General features: G+C 49.8%; 1 protein-coding gene across 1 annotated transcript; it reads right to left on the bottom strand.

The window, feature by feature from the left end:
• Positions 1-18: 18 nt before the first annotated feature.
• On the bottom strand, positions 19-25,034 carry SRPRA (SRP receptor subunit alpha). Its single transcript, XM_074936939.1, has 14 exons — positions 24,877-25,034; positions 21,833-21,916; positions 19,233-19,396; positions 15,461-15,621; positions 13,740-13,905; positions 12,103-12,256; positions 11,244-11,353; positions 10,430-10,548; positions 8,721-8,807; positions 7,642-7,814; positions 6,009-6,222; positions 4,924-5,087; positions 4,660-4,758; positions 19-1,514 (listed from the first exon to the last, which is right to left on the bottom strand). The coding sequence occupies exons 1-14, from the start codon at positions 25,000-25,002 to the stop codon at positions 1,386-1,388; spliced, it is 1,950 nt and encodes a 649-aa protein (XP_074793040.1). The 5' UTR covers positions 25,003-25,034; the 3' UTR covers positions 19-1,385.
• Between the last annotated feature and the right edge of the window lie 270 nt (positions 25,035-25,304).

Genomic DNA, 25,304 nt, shown 5'->3' on the forward strand with positions numbered 1-25,304 from the left:
ATGTATTTCTTTTAGCAGACAGCATTCAATTTATTGCACTATAGCACATCTGCAGTACAGAGCTACAAGACATCTTAAAGAGTTTTGTATTATTCAATGTAGCACTTTAGACCAGGATCTAGAGGCACTCAGAAAGGAGGGAGAAGGGGGGCAGGAAAGCAGCAAGCATGGTCTTTCACTAAAAAGTTTCCTTTCCCTAGCTAGTTATTAGAGGGACAGCAGGCAAGAGTTCTGGTAGCATCCGTTTAATCCTCAACGCTGGTGAGACAAGGAGGCATGAGTCAGTGGAAACCGCTTCTGAGGAAGGAAGGGGGTCTTGCAGTACAGAAACCAACTCTATTCTATACCCTAAAGCAGTGCAGCTTGCTTGCCAGAATCCAGGCACTGCCCTTGCAGCTTAGATAGAGATGCAGCTCTTGGCAACTAACAGTTCCAGCCTGTAACTCCAAGCCCAGACTCAGACCAAGGGGAAAGTCTGCTTGCTCTGAGCTGTAGTGGCCCTAGGCAGCCCTGCTTTAGGAGTCCCAGTAACAATGGAACTAGGGACCTTAAGGCAACTTCAGCATCTTCCCTATGGGCCCCTGCTTGACAAGCACAGAGGGGTTAGACTTACTATTTTTGGTTTATCAACTTTGGTGAGCTGCCATGGTCAAAGCTAGCAGCAAGTGTTAATCAGGGTGTAGACACTAAAACTGTCACTAAGCAGCATCTATTTCTGCTCTGTGGAATGTGCAAAGCTAGCCTTAGAGCTTAGCATAGGATCAGCCCCTGGACTGGGACACTCATACTCTTGGGTCCCACTAAGTCTAGCATAGTCTAAAGATCCAGATCGGCTCATAGGATTAAGAATACCTTTAACAAACAATCGTCCATAGATGCTTAGTTGGTAGCAGAGCAGCCCTGAAGTGCTGCAGGTCTTAGACACCACTCACAAGATATGAACAATACAAAGCTCTGATTTCAGCCTTTACTAAGAGTGGAGGCTGAGTCACTTAGAATGAAGGAATCCAGGGGGAAGGGCTTTCTCTGGCTGAAGGCCACAGAGCTGATCTGGCCCAGGTGCTCCACCTGAAAGGAGACAATTGCTACCCAAAAATAAGCTTTATAGCCAATAAATATGGAAGAAGTGTAGCTAATCAGAGTAAGCAACATGATTGAAGACAGCAACCTCCTTCCAAGGTTAAAGTCACGCAGCAGGGGAAGGGAGGGGTGTGCACTGGTGAAAACCATGAGGAAGTACAGAAGCAAGTAGTGGATGCAGCAGCCCCTCGCTCTGTTATCCCTTCATTCTGTTTTGCACTACACTGAAAAGACAAGTCAGTCACACTGTAAAGCACATTCTTCCGAGACATCTGCAAACAGCAATTTGGTGCAGTAATTGGATTTTAGGCCTTCATGAGAGCGGTGACCACAGCCTTGGCATTAAGGCTACGCAGATCACAGTAGGTTTGCCCAGTACCAACAAACACGATTGGCTTGCTAGTGATGTAAGTCATGGAGATTGCAGCACCAACCTGTGAAAGAAAGAGCATCGATTAGTTGGTTTGAGGAGATCTACTGAGCAGGACTCTGCCTGAATGTACAACCCACTCCTAACAAAACCATCAGTGTGTGACTGGCTAGAGCAGAAGCCTGTACTCTGGGCATGTTCAATTCCCATTAGTGTTACAGCAAGTTGGAAGAGTTCTTCTGATAGACCAGAGAACTTAAGCATTTGACAGCCAGGAATTTGAGTTAAGGTTCTAAACAACCTGAACTCCCTCTCTGCCCCATGGGTTAGGATAAATCAAAGTAACTCTGGAAAGTCCATCTCTTCTGCAAGAGAGACTCCTGTGTCCAACTGGGAGGCCAGTTTGTATAGACTAGCCAGGGAAGTGTCTCAGAGCAGGGCAAGGTCTTAGGGAGTGTTCTCCTACATAGTGAAACACTGTCCTTTCTCTCTGAATAGCCAGGTGAACTGGAACAGGGTCTAGCTGAATCTGATTTGTATGCAAGATGGCGTGACTATTTGAACTGTAGAGGAGATGTGACAGCTTAGTGTTATGGTTGCCAGTCAACTAACCAAGTTGCCAGGTTTGTAGCTTTAGAGTACAACCATCTAATTGCTGTCAAGAGGGATTACAGTGCCTAGAAATTTCTTTAAAGTGTGTTCCCAGTATGTTCACAAGCCTGAGGGAGTTGACAGTCAATCAGCACAGGAAGCACTTCCATCGTCTCACACTGAACAGAAAACTAGTTCTAAAGTGGATACCTGGGGCGAAGTAAACAGCCTGCTGGACAGACCTTAAAGCAGCCGCTTGTCTTCCTGGGCCACAACGGTTTTGGCAGGGAACCAGAGTAAAGATGTAACAAGCAAATGTACAGTGCAGCTGAAATCTACCCGGGGCAGAGGTGGAGAGGACAACACACAATTTTTATCATCCCTGCCAGGCAATGGTACCATGCCAAAACAATCAGTGCTCGTGTCTGTGATTCAGCATCATGCAATAACAGCCATGGCTGACTTGCCCACAATCTGGGCAGGGGGAAGCTGCAGTGACAGACTCCAGCATGGAATCCCCCTGGAAGGGGCAGCTCATTGCTCTGATTCCACCACGAAAGGGGGTGCAGTGATGGCTAGGCACCCCTGCAGGAAGTCAGGCTTGTTGCTAGTGTGGCTCTGCATCATCGCCTGTCAGAACTAAATGCTGTGATCAGGCTCCGTAAGGACACAGGGTGCTTCTAGAAAACAGACTGATCAAGCCACCTGAAACTTCAGCGGAGCAGGGCAAAACACTGAACTCAAACATTACCATGAAGGGTTCAAGCACATCCTGGTGTAACTCAGGGAAGCAGCTTCATTCTTCATTTTCAGCAGCCTGGGGAACTGCTTCGCCAGCCCCAGAATTGGTAGCAGTTGTGCAGGCTTCACCCCCGGACTGCCCAGTATGCACCAGGGCAAATGTCAAGTTACTGTGCCCATTGTTGGTGTCCACAGTTCAAGGAGGATGTTGATAAATTGGAGGAGGTTTAGAGTAGAGCCACAAGAAGAGCAGTTAAAGGACTAGAACCCCTGCCTTATACTGAATGTCTCAAGCTGCTCAATCTCTCTAGCTTAACAAAGAGATGATTACAGAGACTGCGATCAAGTACCTACATGGGGAACAAACCATTGATCACGGGGTCTTTAATCTAGTAGGGAAAGGTCTAAAACAATCCAATGGCCAGAAGGGAAAGCTGACAGATTCAGACTGGAAATAAGGAGTACATTTTTAACAGTGAGGGGAATTAGTCATTGGAAAACTCACCACGGTTTTGTGGTGGATACTCCATAACTGGAAATCTTTTAATCAAGATGAGATGTTTTTCTAAAAGATCTGCTCTAGTTCAAACAGGAATTACTTCAGGGAAGTCCTCGGGCCTCTGTTATGCAGGTCATAGACAGTCACAATGGCCTCTTTGGCTTTAACCTATAAGTTTTCATATTGACCCAGCCATTGGACTAACAGTAGGAAATTAAAAGCTCTAGTGTGAAGTCAGAAGTGCTAGCAAAAGTAATGACCAGGTCATTCCTGATCTTAATTTCTTTTCAACTAATTAGAGATGTGGATGGCTCAGCATAAAATGAACCAGCCCCTGCCTTGCCAACCATCTTTTCAATGGAACTGTAGCAGTGACAACTGAAGCAAGGCTCTTAGTTCCCAGCTGCAAGGAGCAGCTGGGCCATGTTTGTGAAGTCCAGCACAGGCACTAATACTCAATGGTCAGAATCAAGAGCAGAAAAGACCGGACATGGTTTGCTAAGGTCAGCAACCTCAAAGTTCAGAGGGCTAAAACATCTCTCCAGCAACTGTCCTCTGCACATCCTGGCAGAACAATGCCACTTTGCCTTTCCAAACCCCCTGCTGCAAGGTAACACTAGCTGGAACTGGTGTAAATCTTTTGAGCCAGTGAAGGTTTTTATACCCAACCAGTCCAGGAAAAAAAAAAAAAAAGAGAAACAAACATGCCATGGGCACCCTCTGAGACCAGCACCTTTTCAGGAATATGCTGCCATCCTCCTCCACAGGCTGTACAATTGAACTGCTGCCATCAATAGGACATTTGAGAATGCAAGAGGTTTTTATGCTATGAATTGTGCTGAGCTAAGGCAGTTTTCCCTTGCACAGATTTAGAGCAGCTTTAATTTGCCATAGAAGTTTTGGAGTTTGTTTTGGTTTTTAGTACTGATCTGCAATAGGATTCCCTGGCAGGCCGTTTTGTGTCTTGCTTGTTACAGCACTTCTAAAGCCATCTGTGCTGGGGAGCAATCGGAATAGCTTCACTTGAGACTTCCAAACATTCAGATCTACAATAAAGATTCCACTTGCCCCGGTGCAATATAGTGATATTATCCAGCAGTCACCACCCACCCCAAAGTGGAATATGATGTTGTTAAACTACTTGAAAGTATATCTAAAGAAAAGGCCATGTGAGAGGATTCTCAGGGGTGCAGGTATCTGACTGATGCATCAAAAGAATATGCCCTGTTGAGGTCGATTACTCAATTTCTCCCCCGCTGTTTGGTCTCAGCAAGGAGAGGATCCACACAGGGTCATTTAAAAAGACATTAAACAGAAGCCTTCAACGGGGAGAGAAAGAATGAGCAATCTCCGGGTATGAAGTGAATGGCCATCGTACCTTGTCATCGATGGTATCAAATTTGGTGAGCACAATTCCATCAATGAGACGTGGTGTCTGGGCCATGGAGTGATCAGCAAGGGCCTTGTTAAACTTGACCTAGGGGAAAAATACAGCCAGGAAATAAGTCCATGTAGGTTCTTCTAAGCAGGTGTCCATCATTGGTATGTGAGCACCTCCCAAAGTGTACACAGAGGCTCAGGCCAACAGGGGTTTTCTCCCTCTGGTAGAATTTTGTTTGAGGTTAAAGAATCAGAAACTAACCAGCTGATCCACAGCTTCATTTCCCACCAGGGCTTCCCCGACAAACAGGACCAGGTCAGGGGTGTTGACTGCAATGAGTTTAGCCAGAGCTGTCATCAAAGGGGCGTTGTCTTGCATGCGGCCAGCAGTGTCCACCAACACCACATCAAACCCCTGGTTACGAGCTGGGAAAAGAGAAGTGAAGGGGGTTGGATGAAGCAAGTTGAGAGAGTTCTATTCCCACACGCATTGCTCCTCCAGCTACTGCCCTTCTGCAGAGAATCAGGGATTTACTCAAGTCTCTTTCCCCCCCTCACAATATTTTCTCAATACAAGACACCCACAATCCATAATAAATCCCCTCCCTGGGACAGAAACAGTCAGCATAAAAATTAGGGGCCTAGAACCTTGGGCCCAAGCAAGACCCCAGATGAAGAGCCTTGCACTCTAGGGAAGGTCAGATTGATGCTACAGCTTCGGCCCTTCCATCTAGCAGGTAGGTTCAAACCTTTCCCAGTAGGCAGATTCTACTCAACCTTCACTAGGTAAACGGATCCCCAGCTGGGGAAACTGAGGCACACACTGACCCTTATGAAACTGGCTTACTCCACCCCATCCCCACCCTCCTATGCTGTTCAGGATCAGAAGCAGTGGCCTGGCAGCTAATGCACAAGGTCACTGATTTCCTGGACAGAGGAGGAACCCCTCCCCACTGCTGGAAGCCTTCCCTGATCTCCAGTCTGTGCTCCACCCAGCTCTGCACCAGGGGCTGTTCCTGACCCATCCATTGGGCCAGGGACCTGAAGGGGAGGTGGGGTCTGTTACAAGTGTGGGGGCAAGGAAGCAGTAAGGAATGGCAAACCTGCACGGTCAACAGCAAAGCCAGGAATACAGCCCAGCAGTCCAGTTCCCCACCCCAGCTCAAACCCTTAGGCCATACTTCATCCCAGGAGTGCTAACTGGTATCCCCTCTCACACCCCGTGACCACTCGCCCTCCCCTAGAACAGCCAGCTCCTGTCTTGGAAAGCAGACTGCCGACTGCCATTCTGGACGCCCGGGAAAAGTCGGCCAAGGCAGGGCTAGGAAGAAAGGGCGCTAGGCTCACCATACAAAATGGCCTCCATGGCAATGCCAGCAGCATCCTTCCCATACCCCTTCTCGTAGAGCTGCACCATGGTGCGGCCGCCGTGGCTCTCCGGGGGGTGCAGCGCGTTCAGGCGGCGGGTGTGCGTGCGCAGCTGCTCCACGGCTCCAGCTCGGAAGGTATCGCAAGCAGCAATGAGGACGCTGAACCCGTTTTCAATCAGCCAGAAAGAGATCTGAGAGGGGGAAAGGGGGTGAGGGAGAAAGGGGGTGGGGGGAAGATATCCTGTTACCATCCCCAGCCTGAGTCCAGCTCTGCTCAGCCCCTCCGAGCCCAATACGCTGCCCCCAGGCAGTTGCTGTGTCATTCCCCCACCCCAAAGTTCAACAAAGGAGATTCTCCAAGTGCCCCAGCCCAAGACAGTCACTTACAAATCAAGTAGGGAAGGGGCGAAAAGCCAAGGGCCCGAAACTCCAGAGGAGAGTGGTGTGTATGTTGGCAATACCCCTTCTCCCCCCCCCCACTCTCCCAAAAAAGAAGAGGGAACCTGCTCCATGCTCTTCTATAATGCCAACAATCATACAGGTGCTTCCATCTCAGGCCCCAGCCGAATCCCTTGGCTGAGTTACAGCCCCCAGTCCCTCCATCCCCACAGAAATGTCCCTGTGAACACACCACACCAAGGCAGTGATCAAACCAGCACTGGCTCCTATTTGAACCCCAGTAGAACCCACACATGCTTGCAGACATCACTAAGCTCTGCCTGTAGTAACCAATACCCTGCATGTCTACACAGCCTTCTAAGGATGCCGGAGCACTTCGGTGCGTGTCTGTTGCCTGCTCAGGGCTGTAAACACAGGCCAGTCTTGGCCCCTAGTGACAGCTCTTAGGGATGACAACATCACTGCTGCAGTTCAGGGCTGCTGCAGTTCAGGGCTGCCTTCCTGCTGATCCCAGAGCATAGCGTGATTCGGGCATTTAACAGCACTATTCATATTACCATGTCAAGCCTTCCAGTCAGTTGCACACATTGTAGGAAGAGCTTTGATCATCTAAGCCAGACTGAGCCTGAGGGAGGTAAGGACACAGGGAAGAGTCCTAAGCTGTGGCTTCTCCAGATCCTGAGTTTAATTAGCCAAGCTATGGGTTTAAAGATAAACATGAAGGGCTTTGAAATCGACTAGGCTGGTAGATGTCCCTTTAACTAGCACAGTGGTTTGTTAGTGGGATCTCTTCTCCCCTGCTGATGTTGACATGGGGCTTTTCAGGAGGGAAGGAGGCGTGCACATGAATGGGGTCAGAGCACACACCAGCTCTCCATCCCCACTAGGTAGTGCAGGCTAATGGCAATATACTAGTGCATGACTTAGGAAGTTGAGCTGCTCATCAGCACAACAAAATGCAAAGAGCTGTCGGATCCACAAAGGAAGTGAACTGAACGGAGGAATGGTTTTTGCTAACATTTCGGTTCTAGGGATCTGGGTGCCATATGCGACAGCTGCAGACAGACATTCGTACACCATGGAGATGTTGCCACAACATTTAACCCAAGGGGATTTGAGGAGATGTCCCCAGAATATACGTAGGAAAGGAGGGTGGATCCTCCTGAAGGGACCAGGCTGATCCTTGAGAACACATGCAGTTTGCGCCCTACCTTGGCCAGGTTGGTCGACTTTCCAACCCCATTGACACCACAGAAAGTGACAACATATGGCCGGCGGTGGCGCTGAGCGTCCATGACGTCACGCAACATGTCCACGCGGCGCTGGGGCTGCAGGATCTGCACCAAGGACTCCTGCAGGGCCTGCTTCACTGTTGAGGTCACCGCTGGGAACGGAATTAGAAGAGGAACCTTTGTCAGCATTTGATCCCAGATGAGGCAGCTGGAGCACTGCCCACCCTTCCCCCACAGCATATTAGGAGCATAACAGTCAAATGTGACCTAGATTGGCTCACAACTGCCACACCAAGGAACTTGGGTTCCCTTTGGAGCAGACTGGCTGTTCCCTTGTTAATCTGCCAATTGTGCCATTAGGTTCACTTGCTGACCTCCCCTGATAGTGTCTCTTCAGAACAACTCCACAGGAGTCTTCCTCTCTAGCCTGGAGCAGGGATGGATGAATTAATTCACTCCTGCCCCAGACTGCTACGAAAGGGTGTGAAATTGAGCAACCACCATGCTATAGATTCTCAGACCTCTGCTGATCCTTTGGCCCTCTGCCTGTTTCATCTACTGCAGAAGAGCTTCCCACTAGTAAATCCCAGCTCTTGGGTGTAAGGGGTTAAACTGCTGCAGAGGCTGGCATCACAGATTTAATCTTCTCCCCCATACGTCCTTTGAAGGCCAAACTACAGGAATCCAGAACTGCAGTGGATTAGACATTCCTAAACTATGGAAAGGTGCTTACCCAGCAGGAGACACACCGGCGGAGGTTATCCCCTTCTGCACATGTACTGAGAGTTACACGCCACTTGGCAACTAGAGACTAGGCTACGCAAGCACAAACAGGCCTCAAGGGCAGGCTGGAACAAGCCATGGGTCCCACGTCCCTCGGAATATTAGAAGGGCCGAAACACAGCAGAGAAGCAGCAGTGATCTGCTGGGACTAGCACGTTTTGTTTCAAGCATCAGGACAGCGGGTGGGGAAAGAATGAGACAGCATTACAGAGACTTGGGCTAACAGGTTAGAGAACTCAGAGCAGCTCCTTGAATGGAAGGACGGAAACACTTACTGGTGAAGGTGCCCATCACTTTCCCTTCCAGTTTCTTAGCCACCGATTCACACAGTTGGACAGCTATGTCAGCCGCAACGTTCTTTGCTTTCGAAAAGAAAAGCCAAGGGAGCGGATGTTAATGTCGCAAGACTCTTGGGCTACAGGACTCAGGGCTCTCCCGGTCCCCCCCAGAAGGTCTCTATCCCAGCCAGCTCCAAGGGAGGAGGAGGGCAATCCGCCCCTGTGGGAGAGCAGAGCTTGGCACTGCCAATGATACCCTGCTCTAGAGCAGACAGCAATATGGACACTGAGTACAGATAGCCTCCAAGGCCTTGGGAAGGACATGGAATGTGCCTTCTTATCCCCAGTCACAACCCACAACCCAGATGCTTCCTCAAATGATCTTTCGAAGCTGAAGCAACCCTCCACCCCAGGGGACGGGAGATCAAGGCAAGGATTTCACTGTCAGACCCCCAGGGCAATACAGATCCTGTTTTGGGGCCAATAGTTTCTCTCCACATCAATCAACGCCAATGATTCCAACCATTTTATCTTCCTCCCCTGCCCATCAGAGTCCTCTGATGAGACAAGGACTTCCCAACCCATCCACATCACTGCTTGGGACACTAGTTCCCTTCTGAGTCTGTTCCAAAAGTGTTTTATATTCAGTTCAGCCTGATTCGATTTGAAGTGGGCGAATTATTGCCCTCTTAAAAATGTAGGATTGTCACTAGAACCTGACCATACCCCACCTTGTCACCAATACAACCAAAGAGGCATTTTACAGAATGTGAGCAAACCAATTAGAATATATGAAGAGTAGGATCTCTGTTAAATACAATGAGCAGAGACACACAAACCTACAGGCCAACCATCCTAAGCACCACACTATCAACTAGTCCAACAACAGGGTATCGTGTCAGACATAACTCAACTGGGATTATCCAGTGTGTCATGCTGCCGGAAAGATGAGTGACAGATAGTCGTGGATTTCATCTATGACCTTGATATCACAGAAAAGTTGGCCACTCAGTGTCCTTGATCCACTTGCAAAAGTCCCTCTGAGCAATTTTCCACCAATATTGTAGTCAGAGCTATGTTACAGGTTTGTTTCAATATCATTCAAAAACACAAGGACCTACCTCAATGAAGGACACTGGGTAAGTGAGTCCCCAGTTCAGCAAGTTTAAAATCAGGCCCATGCCTCCAGGAAAAGGCTAATCAAAGGGGAATGTTGCTAGTGGGTGCTGTATGTGGGACACGTCCCAAACATCCTTTGTTCTGTTAGCCTCCCTCCACTAGCCCTGCTCTGTACATTTGTTCAAGGCAGCACAACACCTGCTGTGGAAATAGCATACACAACACTCCTGCAGCAGAGTTTAGAGCGTGGAAAGACAACTGAACTCCAAACTCCGTGAACGAGAGACTACAATACTGGAAGAAGAGTTCAAGAGACAGGCTGGAAATTGCAACAGTTCCATGATCACTGGCTAACGGGATAAAATTCAGGGCAACCTACAGCATCCGTGGCTGAGCTACAACCCCACTTCCTGGAAGAGTCCCTTTAAATCCTTAATGCAACTGTTGATACGAAAAAAGGAAAATAGAATTTTAGCGACAGGACTGGAGAAATGGCTCCTTCCACATGCAGACCAGTTGATCTACAGAGCCTGACTCCGAAAGCAAGGCCACAGGGTACTAGTTTGTAAGAGACATTCCAGACTTACCAATCAGATGATCCTTCATCTTCTCCAGCACAGAGTCCATGTCCTCTCTGGTTAAGCTTTTGGAACCAACCAGGCCTTTCAGCATCCCAAACATGCCTCCCAAACCACCCTTCTTAGCCCTGTGAACAAGCAGAGTGTGGTTACATGTTACAGCTCTCAAGCATAAAGGGATGGTGATGCTCTTGAAGAGAATAGCAGCTAAAGGGAGGGAAAAACTGGACAGCCATGAATTCTCAAGCTAATATGCAGCTGGTCACTTTCGCCTTCTGGTCCTGAACTGCTCCCTAGTTACTGGAATTTTAATAGGAGAACCAGATTAACAGGCAATAGTTCAAACTGGGAGCTGGTCTGTATTAGCTGATCTACAAGCAGCACTGGCAGAGCTAGGTTTGCAAACCCCATCTGGTACAAAACAAGTTCCAAAGTTGTCTGGGAACTAGCACAGGTTTGCTCAGTTACCATGCCCAGAGAGGTACCAATGGTATATCAGGAGTCATCGGGGGAACACAGATCCGGCTTGGAAGTGCTAATTACAGGATCGTTTAGTCTTATGACTCAGCCTGCAGAAATGGAAGGGCCATTCACGAGCAGATTGCTTATTCACCATGTGCACCAGCATTTGGGACAAAGCAGACCAAACCCATGTAGTGTGTTAGACAACACTTCCTTCCTGAAGCCAAGGCATCGGCTAGCAGTGCCCAAGATCCATGTAAGCTACTCTATACAAGCTTAGCAGACTGGACATGTTGGAAGAAAAGCCGTGGGAGATAAAGCAAGGAGATAGCTGGGATAGGGGGCCTGCAGGAGGACTTACCTGGGCTGTGAAGGGTTCTGAATAACCTTCTCCTCTTCAGGTTCCTCTTCATCACTCTCATATTCAAGATCATAAAGGCGGCCAGGCTCCCGATCTCGATCTCCTAGGGCCTGAAAAGGATGGCAGAAAGAGAAGCCATACAGAGAATCAGTAACTGGCATTTAAGCCTTAGCTGATTTCACTGGCTCATTCCTGCAGAGAACTCTTGTGAGGGGCCAGTCAGAATAATGTGACCATCTGTAGCACCTGCAGGGACCTCATGGAGTTTTATTAGTATTGTCTAATCACAATTCCCTTGTGAGCTAAGTAGTGATTTCCTTTTACACAGAAGGCTGAAATAACTTCCCCTGAGATCACACAGCAAAGCAATGACAGACGGGAATAGAATCCTGGGGTCCCGATTCCCAGCCCTATGCTCCATCTACAAGACAACCTTCTATATTGCATGGGTATCCCCATAAGGTAGGTTCCACCATCTTCCTCCACACAGCTTCTCTAGCAGTTGGGGAGCTGATTTCAGTTCCTCCAAGAGATGATTTCTCTGGCATTGAGGTCCAAAACTGTAAGAGCATCACGAGGAGCCAGATGGGTGCAGCTTTCCACAACCTTGTGAAGACTGAGCAATAACTTGGGCAGTGCCTTCCCACTAGTTTGCCAAACTAAGACCTCATCTGTAGCAGCCACACCCCACAGTTTCCGTTCAGTTCTGCGTGCTCTAATCCAGCCATGGAGCTTGGGCCACTCTCAGGATCTCCATCTGAGAGTACCATTCAGGGGAAGGTAAGTTGCAGTGGCAATGCCCTAGGGCCTAGCACAGAGGCTAATCATCCTGTAGGAAGGGGAATGTTTAGGACCTTACCATGTCAGGATCATACTCCTCTGTGGGACAAGTGTCTGTGTTTCCGTTGGTAGTGGAGTTACTATAATCGAGTACTTTGGCATTAGAGTTCCCCAGCTCCCACACACGGGGCTTCTTCCCCTTCTCCTTCTGAGTCTCAGGCTTTGGGGACTTGCTGGGAAGGCAGAGGAGAAGCTATTAAAGCAAACTCTGTGATGACAGCAGTGACAGTCCCACCATGAGTGGACTACAAGAAGAGATTTTAAACAGGACGTATCTCCCATATGATTGGGATGAGTTTATAGGGTTTACCATGTGGGATTGGATCACTGGGTTCACCAGGTATTCCATAGTAGCCAATATGTTGATGCTTCAGCAAATGAGAGAAATTCCATAACATTCCTCCCCGCTTTGAGAATTCTTTTCTGACCCCCATCAGTTTGTGGGGTAAATTGCTAGCATACCTTTAATCTGGAGGTAGTCAAGAAAGCATGGGCAAAATTCAGGGAAGACTTATGTTAACCATCCAAAGATTAGAAAGATAGCAAGTTATGGTTAAACTGAAAAAAGATGAAGTATGGAAGCATACTCCAAAGGTCACCCAACCAGCCTCAACTCTGACCCCGAACCGCTTTCAAACTTAGTGCAACGAATTTCTTTGATCTGTAGGTGTCCCCAGTACAATTCAACATGCGACCCTTTGTTCTTACCATGAGAGTCCCATCACTGAGGAGGTTTCTAACTGTTGGTCCAATATTACCCTTCTCTTTGGAGTCACATGTACCACTGGGGAACAGGGTTGTACAGCTGTCCCAGATATACTTTGTGGATTCACAAACTGACCAAATTCTCTCTCCCCGCCCTCCAGTGAATGACACGGGCATCCTAAGGAAGCCAAAAGCCCCAGGAGGTGTTTGAATGATGGCAGTTAGCAACCACTGGCAGACTGAGTGTCTGGCATTCCAACACCTGCTGCAGTCTGATAACGTGAGCTTTTTTGAAAATCACCTGGAGTGAAATCCTGGCCCCACTGAAGTCAATGGCAAACCTCCCATTGACTTCAATATGGTCAGGATTTCACCCTTTGTCTAAGTTCCTGGTCATGCACAGGGCAGACACATGTGAACAGCACTGGATCACTCAGAGGGCCCAAAAAGTGCCATCTCCACACTTTCAAGCAAGCTCAAGGAGATACTTTTTCAAAAGCCAATGTCTTGTTTAAGCCTACCGCATTAGAGCCCTAAGGTAACCTACCGCTGCCTCGCCTTCACACAGGAAATATGGCAATGACATTTCAAAGAGCACAAGCACTTAGAAGCCACACCATGTGCCAGGCCTCAGGATTAGAAAGGGCACAAGGTCATCAGTGTCATTGGAACAATGGGATATTCCTGCATTGTAATGCTAGGGAGGGGTGCTTTAAAAGCAGATCTGTTTGTTCCACCTTAAGGAAGAAAGCCTGAAGCTCTCTTGCCCATTATCCACCCAACACATTAAGAACAATTGGCAAAAGTTGGTGGTTGAAAAGCAGTATGATAAATAGCTCCTTGTCCATTGTTAATGAGTGAAACCCTCCCCCAACACAGATCTGCCACCCTACCACCACCACCTCTCTCAGATTGGAGAGAGGGACATAAGTCTGTCATCCCCTCACTCACTTGGACTTCTCTCCTCCTTTCAGGCGCTTCTTGAAGAATTCCTCACGGTTCTTTTGCAGGATCTCATCCTTGGTCAGTTCCTCCCTGTCCCCAGTTACGGCAAGAGGGTTCTGCTTTGCATCTGGGGCTGCTTTACTGGGGACAGTAGCAGCTTCGGTTCCTGAAGCTGGACAAGACAGAGCTCTCACCACAATGTACGTACACACACAAACACGTACGTACATGATTGAAGGGAAACAGCATTTACTCAGTGCTAAAAGGTGATCAAGCACTCAGGAGTCAGGGAATCCCAAACAAGCTCTCCTAGTATCATTAGCTCAGCAATGCTAAACATTTATCCAGGTTTCTACACCCTGCTCATCAGGACATAAACCCCTTTGTGTAAGGCATCTGTGTTTGTCTCTAGGCCCTAGCTGAAGAGTTTGGAACTAGACGGAAGTGAATTTTATATTTCAGTCTGAAGGCAGTGAGGTTTGCAATCATAACCTTTTCCAGAAGTTGCACTGTTATGAGCCGGCTCCCAAGGAAGCCATCTCCTGTGATTGCAATTTACGGTATACAGTAAGTTTTCCATTTAAACAGGGGGAAAGAATGGCAAGCATGTCACTGGCTGAGTCACTGCCTGAGTGACCTGAATTTTGGGATTTCCCTGACCTCAACGCTTAATCCCATAACCCTAATGTTAGTTTTCCCCTCTGCTAATTTCCCAGGTTTCTCTCAAAAGAGCTTGTACCAGGTGGAGGCTTAAAGCATCTTCAGCCCATGCTACAGCTTTCAAAATGCTTTAACTTTCTTATTTCAGGACCACCTTTTCCCCCTCCCACAACCAAAGCAAATGCACTAGTCCTCAATAGGCTCAAGTCCAGGCCACAGTTCAAACTCCAGCCTTTTTGCTGTAACCCTGTCTGTGTTAGAATGTAAAGTGACTGAATGAGCTGCAGCCGGATTCAAAGCTTAGCAATCAGTTCTTGCAGAAACATCCCGTGATAACAGCAGTCAGTCAGGCCAGACTTTTTGAACTCGGGCACTGAAGTCAGATCCTAAATCCATATTTAAGAATCTAATCAACGGAACCAGTTTTTCCACAAGTGCTGAGCACTGGAGTCAGTCAGGCTACTTGGATTTAGGTCCCTACCTTTAGGCACCCAAGTTTGAAAATTTTGACCTAAGCTTGTATGAAACAAGGCAGAGCAAATGAGCAGCAAGTCTGCATGTCATGCACCTTGACCGGCCAGCGGGTGGTCTGTTTCATTGAATCACAGAATATCAGGGTTGGAAGGGACCTCAGGAGGTCATCTAGTCCAACCCCCTGCTCAAAGCAGGACCAATCCCCCATTTTTGCCTCAAATCCCTAAGTGGCCCCCTCAAGGATTGAACTCACAACCCTGGGTTTAGCAGGCCAATGCTCAAACCACTGAGTTATCCCTCCCCGCTGAAGAGCTTTTGTCAGGGTCACACTTTCTCACTAATGAGAGCAATCCAGGACTGAAGCAATCAATTACTACATGCAGGGCAAGGGATGCTGGCAGCCACAGAAGGGCAAAAGCAACTAGAATAGTGGATCTGACTCAACCCAGTAACAGATGCTACAGGGCAGATGTGCCTGCAGATAAGCATGCACTGGTTTACTGTCACTGAGGGCTAGGACACAGCCTGGTTTTGGAGCCCTCTGGGCTATTTGCTCATCCCACTGCACGGCTCTGTCAGTTGCATCCACTTACCCTCCTTTTTGGAACCTTTATTTTTCTTGTTCTTGACTTTCTCCTTTGGTTTCTCCCCTCGGGTTTCTATCATAGACTTGACAGTCTTCTGAGACTTCACGGACTGTTCAAATGTCTTCATGGCAGTAGGAGCTCGGATTTTACTGCTCTCTTCTGCTTCTCTGATCAAAGAGAAAGAGTGTTATTCACTCTCCAAAATACAGTCCAGGTCCAGAACTTAACATCACACCCCCATAATCACTGGGGCAAGAGTCTAGCTGCAACACCCACCATACTGCAAACCTCAACTCCCTGGGGTTAGACTCCAGCTCTTCAAATCTCTGCTGAAGACATCTTTTCTCCCTTTGCTGTGTCTCAGTTCCTCTGCTCATTTATTTTTTGACTAACTATTAAGCTCTGTTTTTTGTTATGCAGTTTTTGTGTGACTGTACAAAAAGACAAAGGGATGAAAGATACTATTGAACATCTTCTCTTCCTGAAAAAACAGTCTTATCTGTGCTTGTCTTTAATTCTGTTGGAGAGACAGAAGCTTTCGAGCTTACGCAGAGCTTTTCTTCAGATCTGGGAAACGTACTCAGGGCTTGTTTATACTACTAAATTAGGTTGACTTAATTTAGGTTGACCTACAGCCACCGTAGTAATTCAATCGGCTGTGGGCGTCCACACTACTGTCATTCTGCTGGTGTTGCACATTCTCACCAAGAGCGCTTGCGCTAACTGAAGTGGGGCATTGTGGGCACTGACAGTCGCATGGGGCTCACAGCTGTCCTCAACTTGCTGACTATGATAACGAGGCCAACTGACAGCTCTCCAACATCACGTACTATAAAGAACTCAAAGACGACCCCACATCACAATTTAAGGAATTTAAGGGTATCATCAAATCCTTCCCCAAACTCCTCCAAGAGAAATTCCACACACTCATCCCCCAAGAACCTCCACCATGCTTCCCAAGATACACAAACAGGGGAACTCAGGCAGACCCATCACGTGTGGCCATGGCTCTCATGGAATATCAGGACTCATAGAAACCATCCTCAAACCACTTACAACACAAAGGGCCTGCTTTTTCCAGGACACAAGCAACTTCCTCCACAAACTCTACAACATTAACCACCTTCCTCAGAACACCATCCTCACCACCATGGATGTCAATGCCATTGACACCAACATCCCTCACAATAACGGTATAGCTGCCTGCTTCAGATATCTACAAGACAGCAGACAGCCCTCAGATATTCACCCCAAACTCACCCATTTCATCCTCACCCATAACAATTTTACATTCAACAACAAACACTTTGTCCAAACCGCAGGAACAGCCATGGGTAGCAGGATGGCTCCCCAATATGCCAACTTCTTTATGGGCCACCTTGAAGAAGAATTTCTGGAGAAATGCACCACGATATCCTGGGACTGACATGACTACAACACTGCATACAACAACTTATTTCCTATTAACAGAGAAAATCTGGAACCTGAGACTCTCATGGACTAAATCTGCATCTCTAAGAAACTGATGTTTGTTCATTCAGTACCTAGCACAATGGGGTCCTGGTCCATGATTACAGCTTCTAGACACTACCATAGTACAAATAAAATAATAAATACATGCATCCACCTTTAAAGTTTAAGCTTGTATGGAGCAATCCTTCAAAGTGAAAATGCTGAAACAGACCCGGGTCCTAAATTAACAGGTAAAATTGTGCAATTTAATCTTTCGGAGCAGTTTTTGGTGAGAAAAGTGTCTCAAAATGGTACCTTTGTGCTCAAGTAGGTCAATTTAGCGACACAAGCTATTGCCATTAACCCTGCAGGTGCATGTACAACTACAGAAAAGCATGAGATGGATTCTCCATCATCATTAGAACTACAGGACTAAATCAGACCCCTTAAAGACTACTACACTATATTGCTACAGAGCTTTCAGCCTCATAGACTAGCATATTACAAACAAACCAGTACACAAGAATCGCTCCAGTGAAACATGGCCCACTCTGGGATGGAGCCACCATTTAACAGCACACTACTACTACTTGCCAGAACAGGAAGTGAAGAATCCTGTATACAATTAAATCAAGAATATAATTACACCCACACTGGAGATTTATCGGGAATTTAAATCAACACTCCCATTAATCAGAGAAGAGCCATAGGATCTTTAGTGACAAGAGGGCAGAACCTCACTGTTGCATCTGCTCTCAAAAATACCACTAGCATCATGCTATGGCATTGTTTATGGTGATGAGAGGGAGTGTCCCCTTTTGAATCACCCAACAACTGGAGGTCTCCGAGTACTGACCAGGCCCACTCAACATGAGGTTACAGCCCAAGCTCATGCTTGGCTTTATTATTAACTATTTAGCAAAACTGGCCTTCAGGAGGGGTTTGTTAGGATGCTCTTCATCAGCTGGTGGAAGCGCATGAAGATTGGAACAAGCCATTCCTATCCCAGAGTTGAAACCCCCCACAAATCAATAGGTCCACTGGATCCGGGCCAGGGATTAGGCTGCGGAAGTCCCATTGCTTGGGACTTTAAGGAGTGAGCAAAACACTAGAAAATACGCTATAGGTTCCAAGTCCAAATTGGGATGCAGGGGATGGGCAGGATCATTTTTTGGGCCTTTCCTATCTCACATTTAGGATTTAATAGTTACTATTTTTGCCTTTTAAATCGTGACCAAATCTTGGCACTTGTGTCAGGAACAATCATTCCAAAACCTGAAACCACTGATTTCAGCTGTTTCCTTTGGCAGAGGCTGGGATGCTTGTCTCACCTGGGAGGGAAACAGACTTTCTACTAACTGTGGGCTTCATATTAAGTAGGACATTATCTGCCCCACAATCAGGGATCTCAATCGCTGATGAAAAACACTCCAAACGCTTCTACAGTCAAGTAGCTTGGAAACTGGTCAGAGCTGGCACTTGTGAAGCAACAGTGACTCATCTCAGGGATGCTGGGGGAAGGAGAGGCTGGCTGTAGGGGGCGTGAAGATGGACTCAAAAGGAACGCCTTTTATACCACCTCACTCTGTTCCCACTCACACTGTAAGCCTGCCTCAGAACAGAAGATCTGCTGATGGGCTGACCCTTGATGTGAAGCTGATATTTTGTGGCCAGTTGGCTGGGTGCAAGATGGCCAAGTGCCACCAGCTGGGGGTGGGGTGCAACTAGCTCAGTTATTTCCAAATTGACAATGCAGCACGAGCCCGACCCAACCATTCTGACTGAGAGACCTCAGCGTTCCGCTGGTCCAGACAGAAAGGGGCACTGAAAGCAGTCATGCTGGCTGGTCCAATCAAGGATGTTGGGTGTTGAGTATCTAGCCCGAGGTCACTTCTCCTAGGAAAGCTCCTGTATGAGAAGTCCTTTGGTGTGGCAGCCTTGTCTGCATAACAGCCTGTGAAGAGGTGAGCTCCCATCTCTTGCTCCAGTCAGATACGGTTTACAAAGGACTTCAGTTGACGGAGACTTTTTGTTTAGTCAAACTCTTTTGGACACTATGGGATCCTTAAGTTATGCCTAGTGAGGGTCACAGCAAGTCAGTGGCAGTGCAAGGCTACTCAGTCCCCTGCGCTAACCATTATACAACACGCCGTCCTAATGGAAGAGAGACAGCCAAAATGAGAGCCCAATCAGCACACACTGCATGAGTGCACAGACATAATATGGCTACACAGACCACTTGCCAACCCCTAATATAGGGCATTCAAAACACAGCACAAAGGAGATACACAAGGAAACTGAGCCACAGCAGAAATGGTCTTGTTACCGGAGGAGGTGTAAAAAGTCCTCTTTAAAATCAAAGGTGCCATTGAGGAGCCCCAGAGTGCCTTTCTGCTGGAATTCATTGCGGTATTTATCCCGGAACTCCTTATGGACGTCATCTATCAACTTATCCACATAGGTTAGAGTCAGGATCTTCTGAAATCCGACCTGGAAGGAAGTGAACAGAAAGTTACAAGCACTGACAGAAAGCAGACAGTATGTCTATCGTTAGCTGAAAGGAAGATACACTGCAACACGTTCTTATTGCTACACCTAACTAGCAAGAACCACCACTAAATAGCTTAAATGTAAGAAAGGAGACAGAAGAAGCTGCCATCTTGACAATTAGTTTATTTATGACTCTAGGGCTACAGAGTCCACTTCAAAGCGTTGGAGATCAGACTTTCAAAGATGCTGTAAGGAAAATTCTATGTATAAGCATTTTAGGTTAAAAGGGAAACTATCAACTTAAAAAAGCACAGATCGGAAAATACTGTATCTACTATTGTTACAAACACCTACGATGATACTAACAACTATCAGAAAAAAAATCTTCATTTTCCTTAGGCTGTTGTACATTGGAGAACACTTTGGGTATAGTCAGTTTCTCCTCTGAATTGGACTTTCACAGAGATAGGGTAGAAAAAAATCTAAACAGGAAACTGTTATCGTAAAAATCAAGAATTGGCAGGGATATGACATGAAGCTATTTCTAATTTTTTTTAAATGTAATAGATTTCAACTTGAAATGTGTCCTCATTTTACTATTTTGAACCATTACATTAACCAAATTAGTTTTTAGAAACTGTACCATACTATACAGCTTCAAAAGCCTGATTTCCAATGGAGACAGATCTAAATCCTACTGTACATCATAAGGCTAGAACTGCTAGGATCTACAGTGCTGGATGATTAAAATAGCCACCAGCCACACACACATTACTGAATATACGTCAAAATAGCAGCAGGTATTGCTAAAAACGACTCTCAAAGTTAATTTAGTACACACTCACAAAAGCACACCTTTTTAGGGTCCAACTCTGAGGTAATTTTCTCCTGCTGAGGGCACATCTCACAGAATCAGGCCCTAAATTATCCTTAAATTTAAAGCGCACTAAAGGGTGAGGGGGATTCTCCTTCATACCTACCGTACAGATTATCCTGTACAAAGGCACTGTACCACATTAGGAAGGGGGTAGCCATGGATTACCTCACAGCAATACAGATGCTTCACACACATCCCCAAATAGAGCAGCTATCCTCCGGACCAAGAGTGTAAGAACTGCATCCAAGATGACCTTACAGAGGGACCTGGCTAATCTGGGATTGGCTTTTGACCCCAAGCCAAGGGCATCCAGAACAGTTAAGCAGAACAGATCTGATGGTAAATACACATGCCACAGACGCCTTAATCTGTGCATTGTAACTCATGGCTATCCTCATCAAGCTCGTCTAAATCAAACACTAAAAACAAAACTGTACACTGAAAGAAATCTGGCGAAATGTACATAAAAAGCTGCTGACAATTCAATCCATGCCAAGCAAAGAATGCAAATATTTGGCGCCATCGTCACTACTCAAGGCTCTAAGATTCCCACCTGTAGCAAAGTGGAAGGGGGACTCTCACATTACTTTACTTGAGGCTCTTGACAGGATCCTATTAGAGACTGACACGCTCAGATGAGACCTAGAATAAATTCTCAGCCCCAATGAAGTCAATAGGAGTTTTGCCACTGACTTCAGCAGGGCCAGGATTTCACCCCAGGCCGCCTTCTGTAGTAAAAATTCCAGATTTTTAGATTTCAGAGAGATTTTTGTCTAATGAGCCTTACTTGAAAGGGTTGTTAGAATCATCACTGGAATTATACCAGCCACCCACACAAAGATGACATCTCATTGCCCTCTAGTGCCATGGCTCCTAAACCCACTCACCAATGGCACCTTCATTATACATAATGGACCAGAAGCAACCCCAAAATGCAAATGGAGTACCAGTTACACTTGGCCACTGAGTCTTGTATGGCTCATTCTAACTTACCCTGTTAAACCCGGGTGATTCAATTCACCTTCACAAGTAAATTGGACAAGTCACCTCACTACAATAGCAGCCAGGAGTCCTTGGTCAATATTATAACAAACCATACACCCTATTATTGCTTGCTAACAAATGGCTGTTCTGGAATCACAATAGCCTGTCACTATTTTTAAAATGAAATACACCTTGTGCTTATAGAGCACTTTTTATCCAAGGATTTCAAAATATCTTTTATACACTAATTTCACCTCAAAGACTCTACGCTTTGAGGTAGATATCAGAGTTACATCGCATTGTGCTTTATTGTTGCATCTATGACAGTAACTGACTCAAGGTCATGAAGCAAGACTGGACTGTTGCTCAGAACAGACTCCAGTAGTTGAAATAGGCTTTTTCAGCCACGCGCAGTGTCTTGAGTTTAAGATGTTCTAATAAGTGTCTATTTATGAATACACCAGCATAGTTTATTAGCTTTGGGGTTTTATGTCATTCCAGGAAGACAAGGAGCCCTATAACCCTTCCCCAAACACCTGGGCAGAGAGGAGGGGCTGTTAACATAGTTTACTTACCACAAACACAAGCTCAAACTGATTGTCCAGTTTGTATTTAAGCGTAAGAGCTTCATGGTTAAAAGAACTGTTGCCACCTCGCTCCTAAGAGAAAAACAAGCAAAACAATTAATCCACCACAGAAGAGCTGTACACACTTCACGCGGCGGGATATAAGCCTGCATGCACTACAGCTGGAGAAGAATTCCCTGTATACAAATGCCCAGAGTTCTAGTTGCTGGAGCCTTCTTTGCAGGCTCCTGTTGGGTCCTCTCACCTTCAGTTCATAGCGTCTGCTTTAAAAAAATCATAACCTGTTCTCTTGCATTGGGAATCATTACTCAATAACATACTTTTCACAGGGAGAGTATGTAAAACCCTTCATTGCATAGCCCCAGCAGCCTCATGGACTCTCCTACCAGATCATTTGTACACACCCTCCATAAGCCAGCATGAAAGCTCTCTTCTGCAGCTTGTGCCAATTGGAACAACCACCCTCTTGAATCACCTGTCTCTTATCCATCTTTACACCTTCATTTTATAACCCTCAGATGTTTAGCTCTGAAGAGTATGGAGACCCAGATCAGATTAAAGCTTTAAACCAGCCTTCAAAGTTCTCCAGAACCAAGTGGCTGCCCCTCAGTATTCCAAGCCACAGGATATTAGACAGTATCTGCATGTCCACGCGAGGCCTTGGAACTCTTGTCAACAGTTAAGCTGTAGCAACAACCTAACGCAAACCATGCACAGTCTGCGGCCACAGCAAGTAGTTCCAAACATAAGGAGCTGCTATAGATCACAACAGGCTGCTGCTCACAGCAGCACGCGCAGGAAGGAGAGTGGTAACTTCGCAATGAGGCTGGCAGAAATCCTCTCTCAATACAGCTGTAGCAGGAATGATTCAAGTCCTCTGCCCATAAACAAGCTACTTTGTAGCAAACAGCTAAATCACTGGGGGGGGGGCAGGGTTCCGGGGTGTGTGTGTGTGTGTGTCTCTCCCCCCGCCCCCGAGGGCTGAGAGAGAGGGGCAGGGTTCCCAGAAGGGGGGGGTCTCTCCCCCCGCCCCCGAGGGGGGGGGGGCAGGGTTCCAGGTGGGGGGTTCTCTCCCCCCACCCCCGGAGGGGACAGGGTTCTGGGGGGGTCTCTCCCCCCGCCCCCGGAGGGGGCAGGGTTCTGGGGGGGGTCTCTCCCCCCGCCCCCGGAGGGGGCTGAGGGAGGGGGGGGTCTCCCCCCCACCCCCGAGGGCTGAGGGAGGGGCAGGGTTCCCAGAAGGGGGGGGTGTCGTCTCTCGCCCCGCCCCCGAGGGCTGGGGGGGGGCAGGGTTCCCAGAAGGGGGGGGTGTCGTCTCTCGCCCCACCCCCGAGGGCTGGGGGGGGGCAGGGTTCCCAGAAGGGGGGGGTCTCTCGCCCCACCCCCGAGGGCTGGGGGGGGCGGCAGGGTTCCCGGAAGGGGGGGGTCTCTGGCCCCGAGGGCTGGGGGGGGGGCAGGGTTCCCGGAAGGGGGGGGTCTCTCCCCCCGGCCCCGAGGGCTGAGGGGGGGGCAGGGTTCCCGGAAGGGGGGGGTCTCTCCCCCCGGCCCCGAGGGCTGAGGGGGGGGGCAGGTTTCCCGGAAGGGGGGGGGTCTCTCCCCCCGCCCCCGAGGGCTGGGGGGGGGGCAGGGTTCCCGGAAGGGGGGGTGTCTCTCCCCCCGCCCCCGAGGGCTGGGGGGGGGGCAGGGTTCCCGGAAGGGGGGGGGTCTCTCCCCCCGCCCCCGAGGGCTGAGGGGGGGGGGCAGGGTTCCCGGAAAGGGGGGGGTCTCTCCCCCCGCCCCCGAGGGCTGAGGGGGGGGGGCAGGGTTCCCGGAAAGGGGGGGGTCTCTCCCCCCGCCCCCGAGGGCTGAGGGGGGGGGGGCAGGGTTCCCGGAAAGGGGGGGGTCTCTCCCCCCGCCCCCGAGGGCTGAGGGGGGGGGGGCAGGGTTCCCGGAAAGGGGGGGGTCTCTCCCCCCGCCCCCGAGGGCTGAGGGGGGGGGGCAGGGTTCCCGGAAAGGGGGGGTCTCTCCCCCCGCCCCCGAGGGCTGAGGGGGGGGGGCAGGGTTCCCGGAAAGGGGGGGGTCTCTCCCCCCGCCCCCGAGGGCTGAGGGGGGGGGGCAGGGTTCCCGGAAAGGGGGGGGTCTCTCCCCCCGCCCCCGAGGGCTGAGGGGGGGGGGCAGGGTTCCCGGAAAGGGGGGGGTCTCTCCCCCCGCCCCCGAGGGCTGAGGGGGGGGGGCAGGGTTCCCGGAAAGGGGGGGGTCTCTCCCCCCGCCCCCGAGGGCTGAGGGGGGGGGGCAGGGTTCCCGGAAAGGGGGGGGTCTCTCCCCCCGCCCCCGAGGGCTGAGGGGGGGGGCAGGGTTCCCGGAAAGGGGGGGGTCTCTCCCCCCGCCCCCGAGGGCTGAGGGGGGGGGGCAGGGTTCCCGGAAAGGGGGGGGTCTCTCCCCCCGCCCCCGAGGGCTGAGGGGGGGGGCAGGGTTCCCGGAAAGGGGGGGGTCTCTCCCCCCGCCCCCGAGGGCTGAGGGGGGGGGCAGGGTTCCCGGAAAGGGGGGGGTCTCTCCCCCCGCCCCCGAGGGCTGAGGGGGGGGGCAGGGTTCCCGGAAAGGGGGGTCTCTCCCCCCGCCCCCGAGGGCTGAGGGGGGGGGCAGGGTTCCCGGAAAGGGGCGCCCCCGAGGGCTGAGGGGGGGGGCAGGGTTCCCGGAAAGGGGGGGGTCTCTCCCCCCGCCCCCGAGGGCTGAGGGGGGGGCAGGATTCCCGGAAAGGGGGGGTCTCTCCCCCCGCCCCCGAGGGCTGAGGGGGGGGCAGGGTTCCCGGAAAGGGGGGGTCTCTCCCCCCGCCCCCGAGGGCTGAGGGGGGGGCAGGGTTCCCGGAAAGGGGGGGTCTCTCCCCCCGCCCCCGAGGGCTGAGGGGGGGGGCAGGGTTCCCGGAAAGGGGGGGTCTCTCCCCCCGGCCCCGAGGGCTGAGGGGGGGGCAGGGTTCCCGGAAGGGGGGGGTCTCTCCCCCGAGGGCTGGGGGGGGGCGGGGTTCCGGGGGGGCGGGGGCGCGGCCGGCCGCGTCGCACCTGGAGCAGCACGGAGCGGATCAGCGCGTTGACGGGCGCGGTGCAGGCTGCCGCGGGGCCGCGCACGCCCTGGAAGCACCACAGCACCAGGCCGCCCTTGCTGAAGATGGTGAAGAAGTCGAGCATGGCGGGGCGGGCTCCGGGCCGGGCCCGGGCGAACGGGGGCAGCGGGGTCCGGGGCGCCGGGTCAGCGGCCCGACCACCTCGCCACACGTCACACTCGCCGCCCGCCTCACTTCCGCCGGAAACACCACGCCACGGCCGGGGCACAATTCAGGGGGCGGGGCCGGAAGGAGAAAGCGATTGGTTCGGCCCGCGCAGAGGGGGCGGGATCTAGTGAGCGTACTGGCCTATTCCCGCCTGCATGAAGGGAGAACCGAAGCGCGAGATCGCGATTAGTCTGTTCTACGCATACGGACGGCCTGGCG

The sequence above is a fragment of the Natator depressus genome, chromosome 22 (assembly GCF_965152275.1).
Source record: "Natator depressus isolate rNatDep1 chromosome 22, rNatDep2.hap1, whole genome shotgun sequence".
NCBI classification, from domain to species: Eukaryota; Metazoa; Chordata; order Testudines; family Cheloniidae; genus Natator; species Natator depressus.

What these genes read in the sequence shown, in the direction of transcription:
- SRPRA (XM_074936939.1), bottom strand. Translation starts at nt 25,002, where the DNA reads ATGCTCGACTTCTTCACCATCTTCAGCAAGGGCGGCCTGGTGCTGTGG. An exon ending in CAGAACCCTTCACAGCCCAG is followed by an intron (nt 10,549 to 11,243) that starts GTAAGTCCTCCT and finishes GCTTGTTCACAG; the next exon opens with GGCTAAGAAGGGTGGTTTGG. An exon ending in AGTCGACCAACCTGGCCAAG is followed by an intron (nt 6,223 to 7,641) that starts GTAGGGCGCAAA and finishes TCCCCCTCTCAG; the next exon opens with ATCTCTTTCTGGCTGATTGA.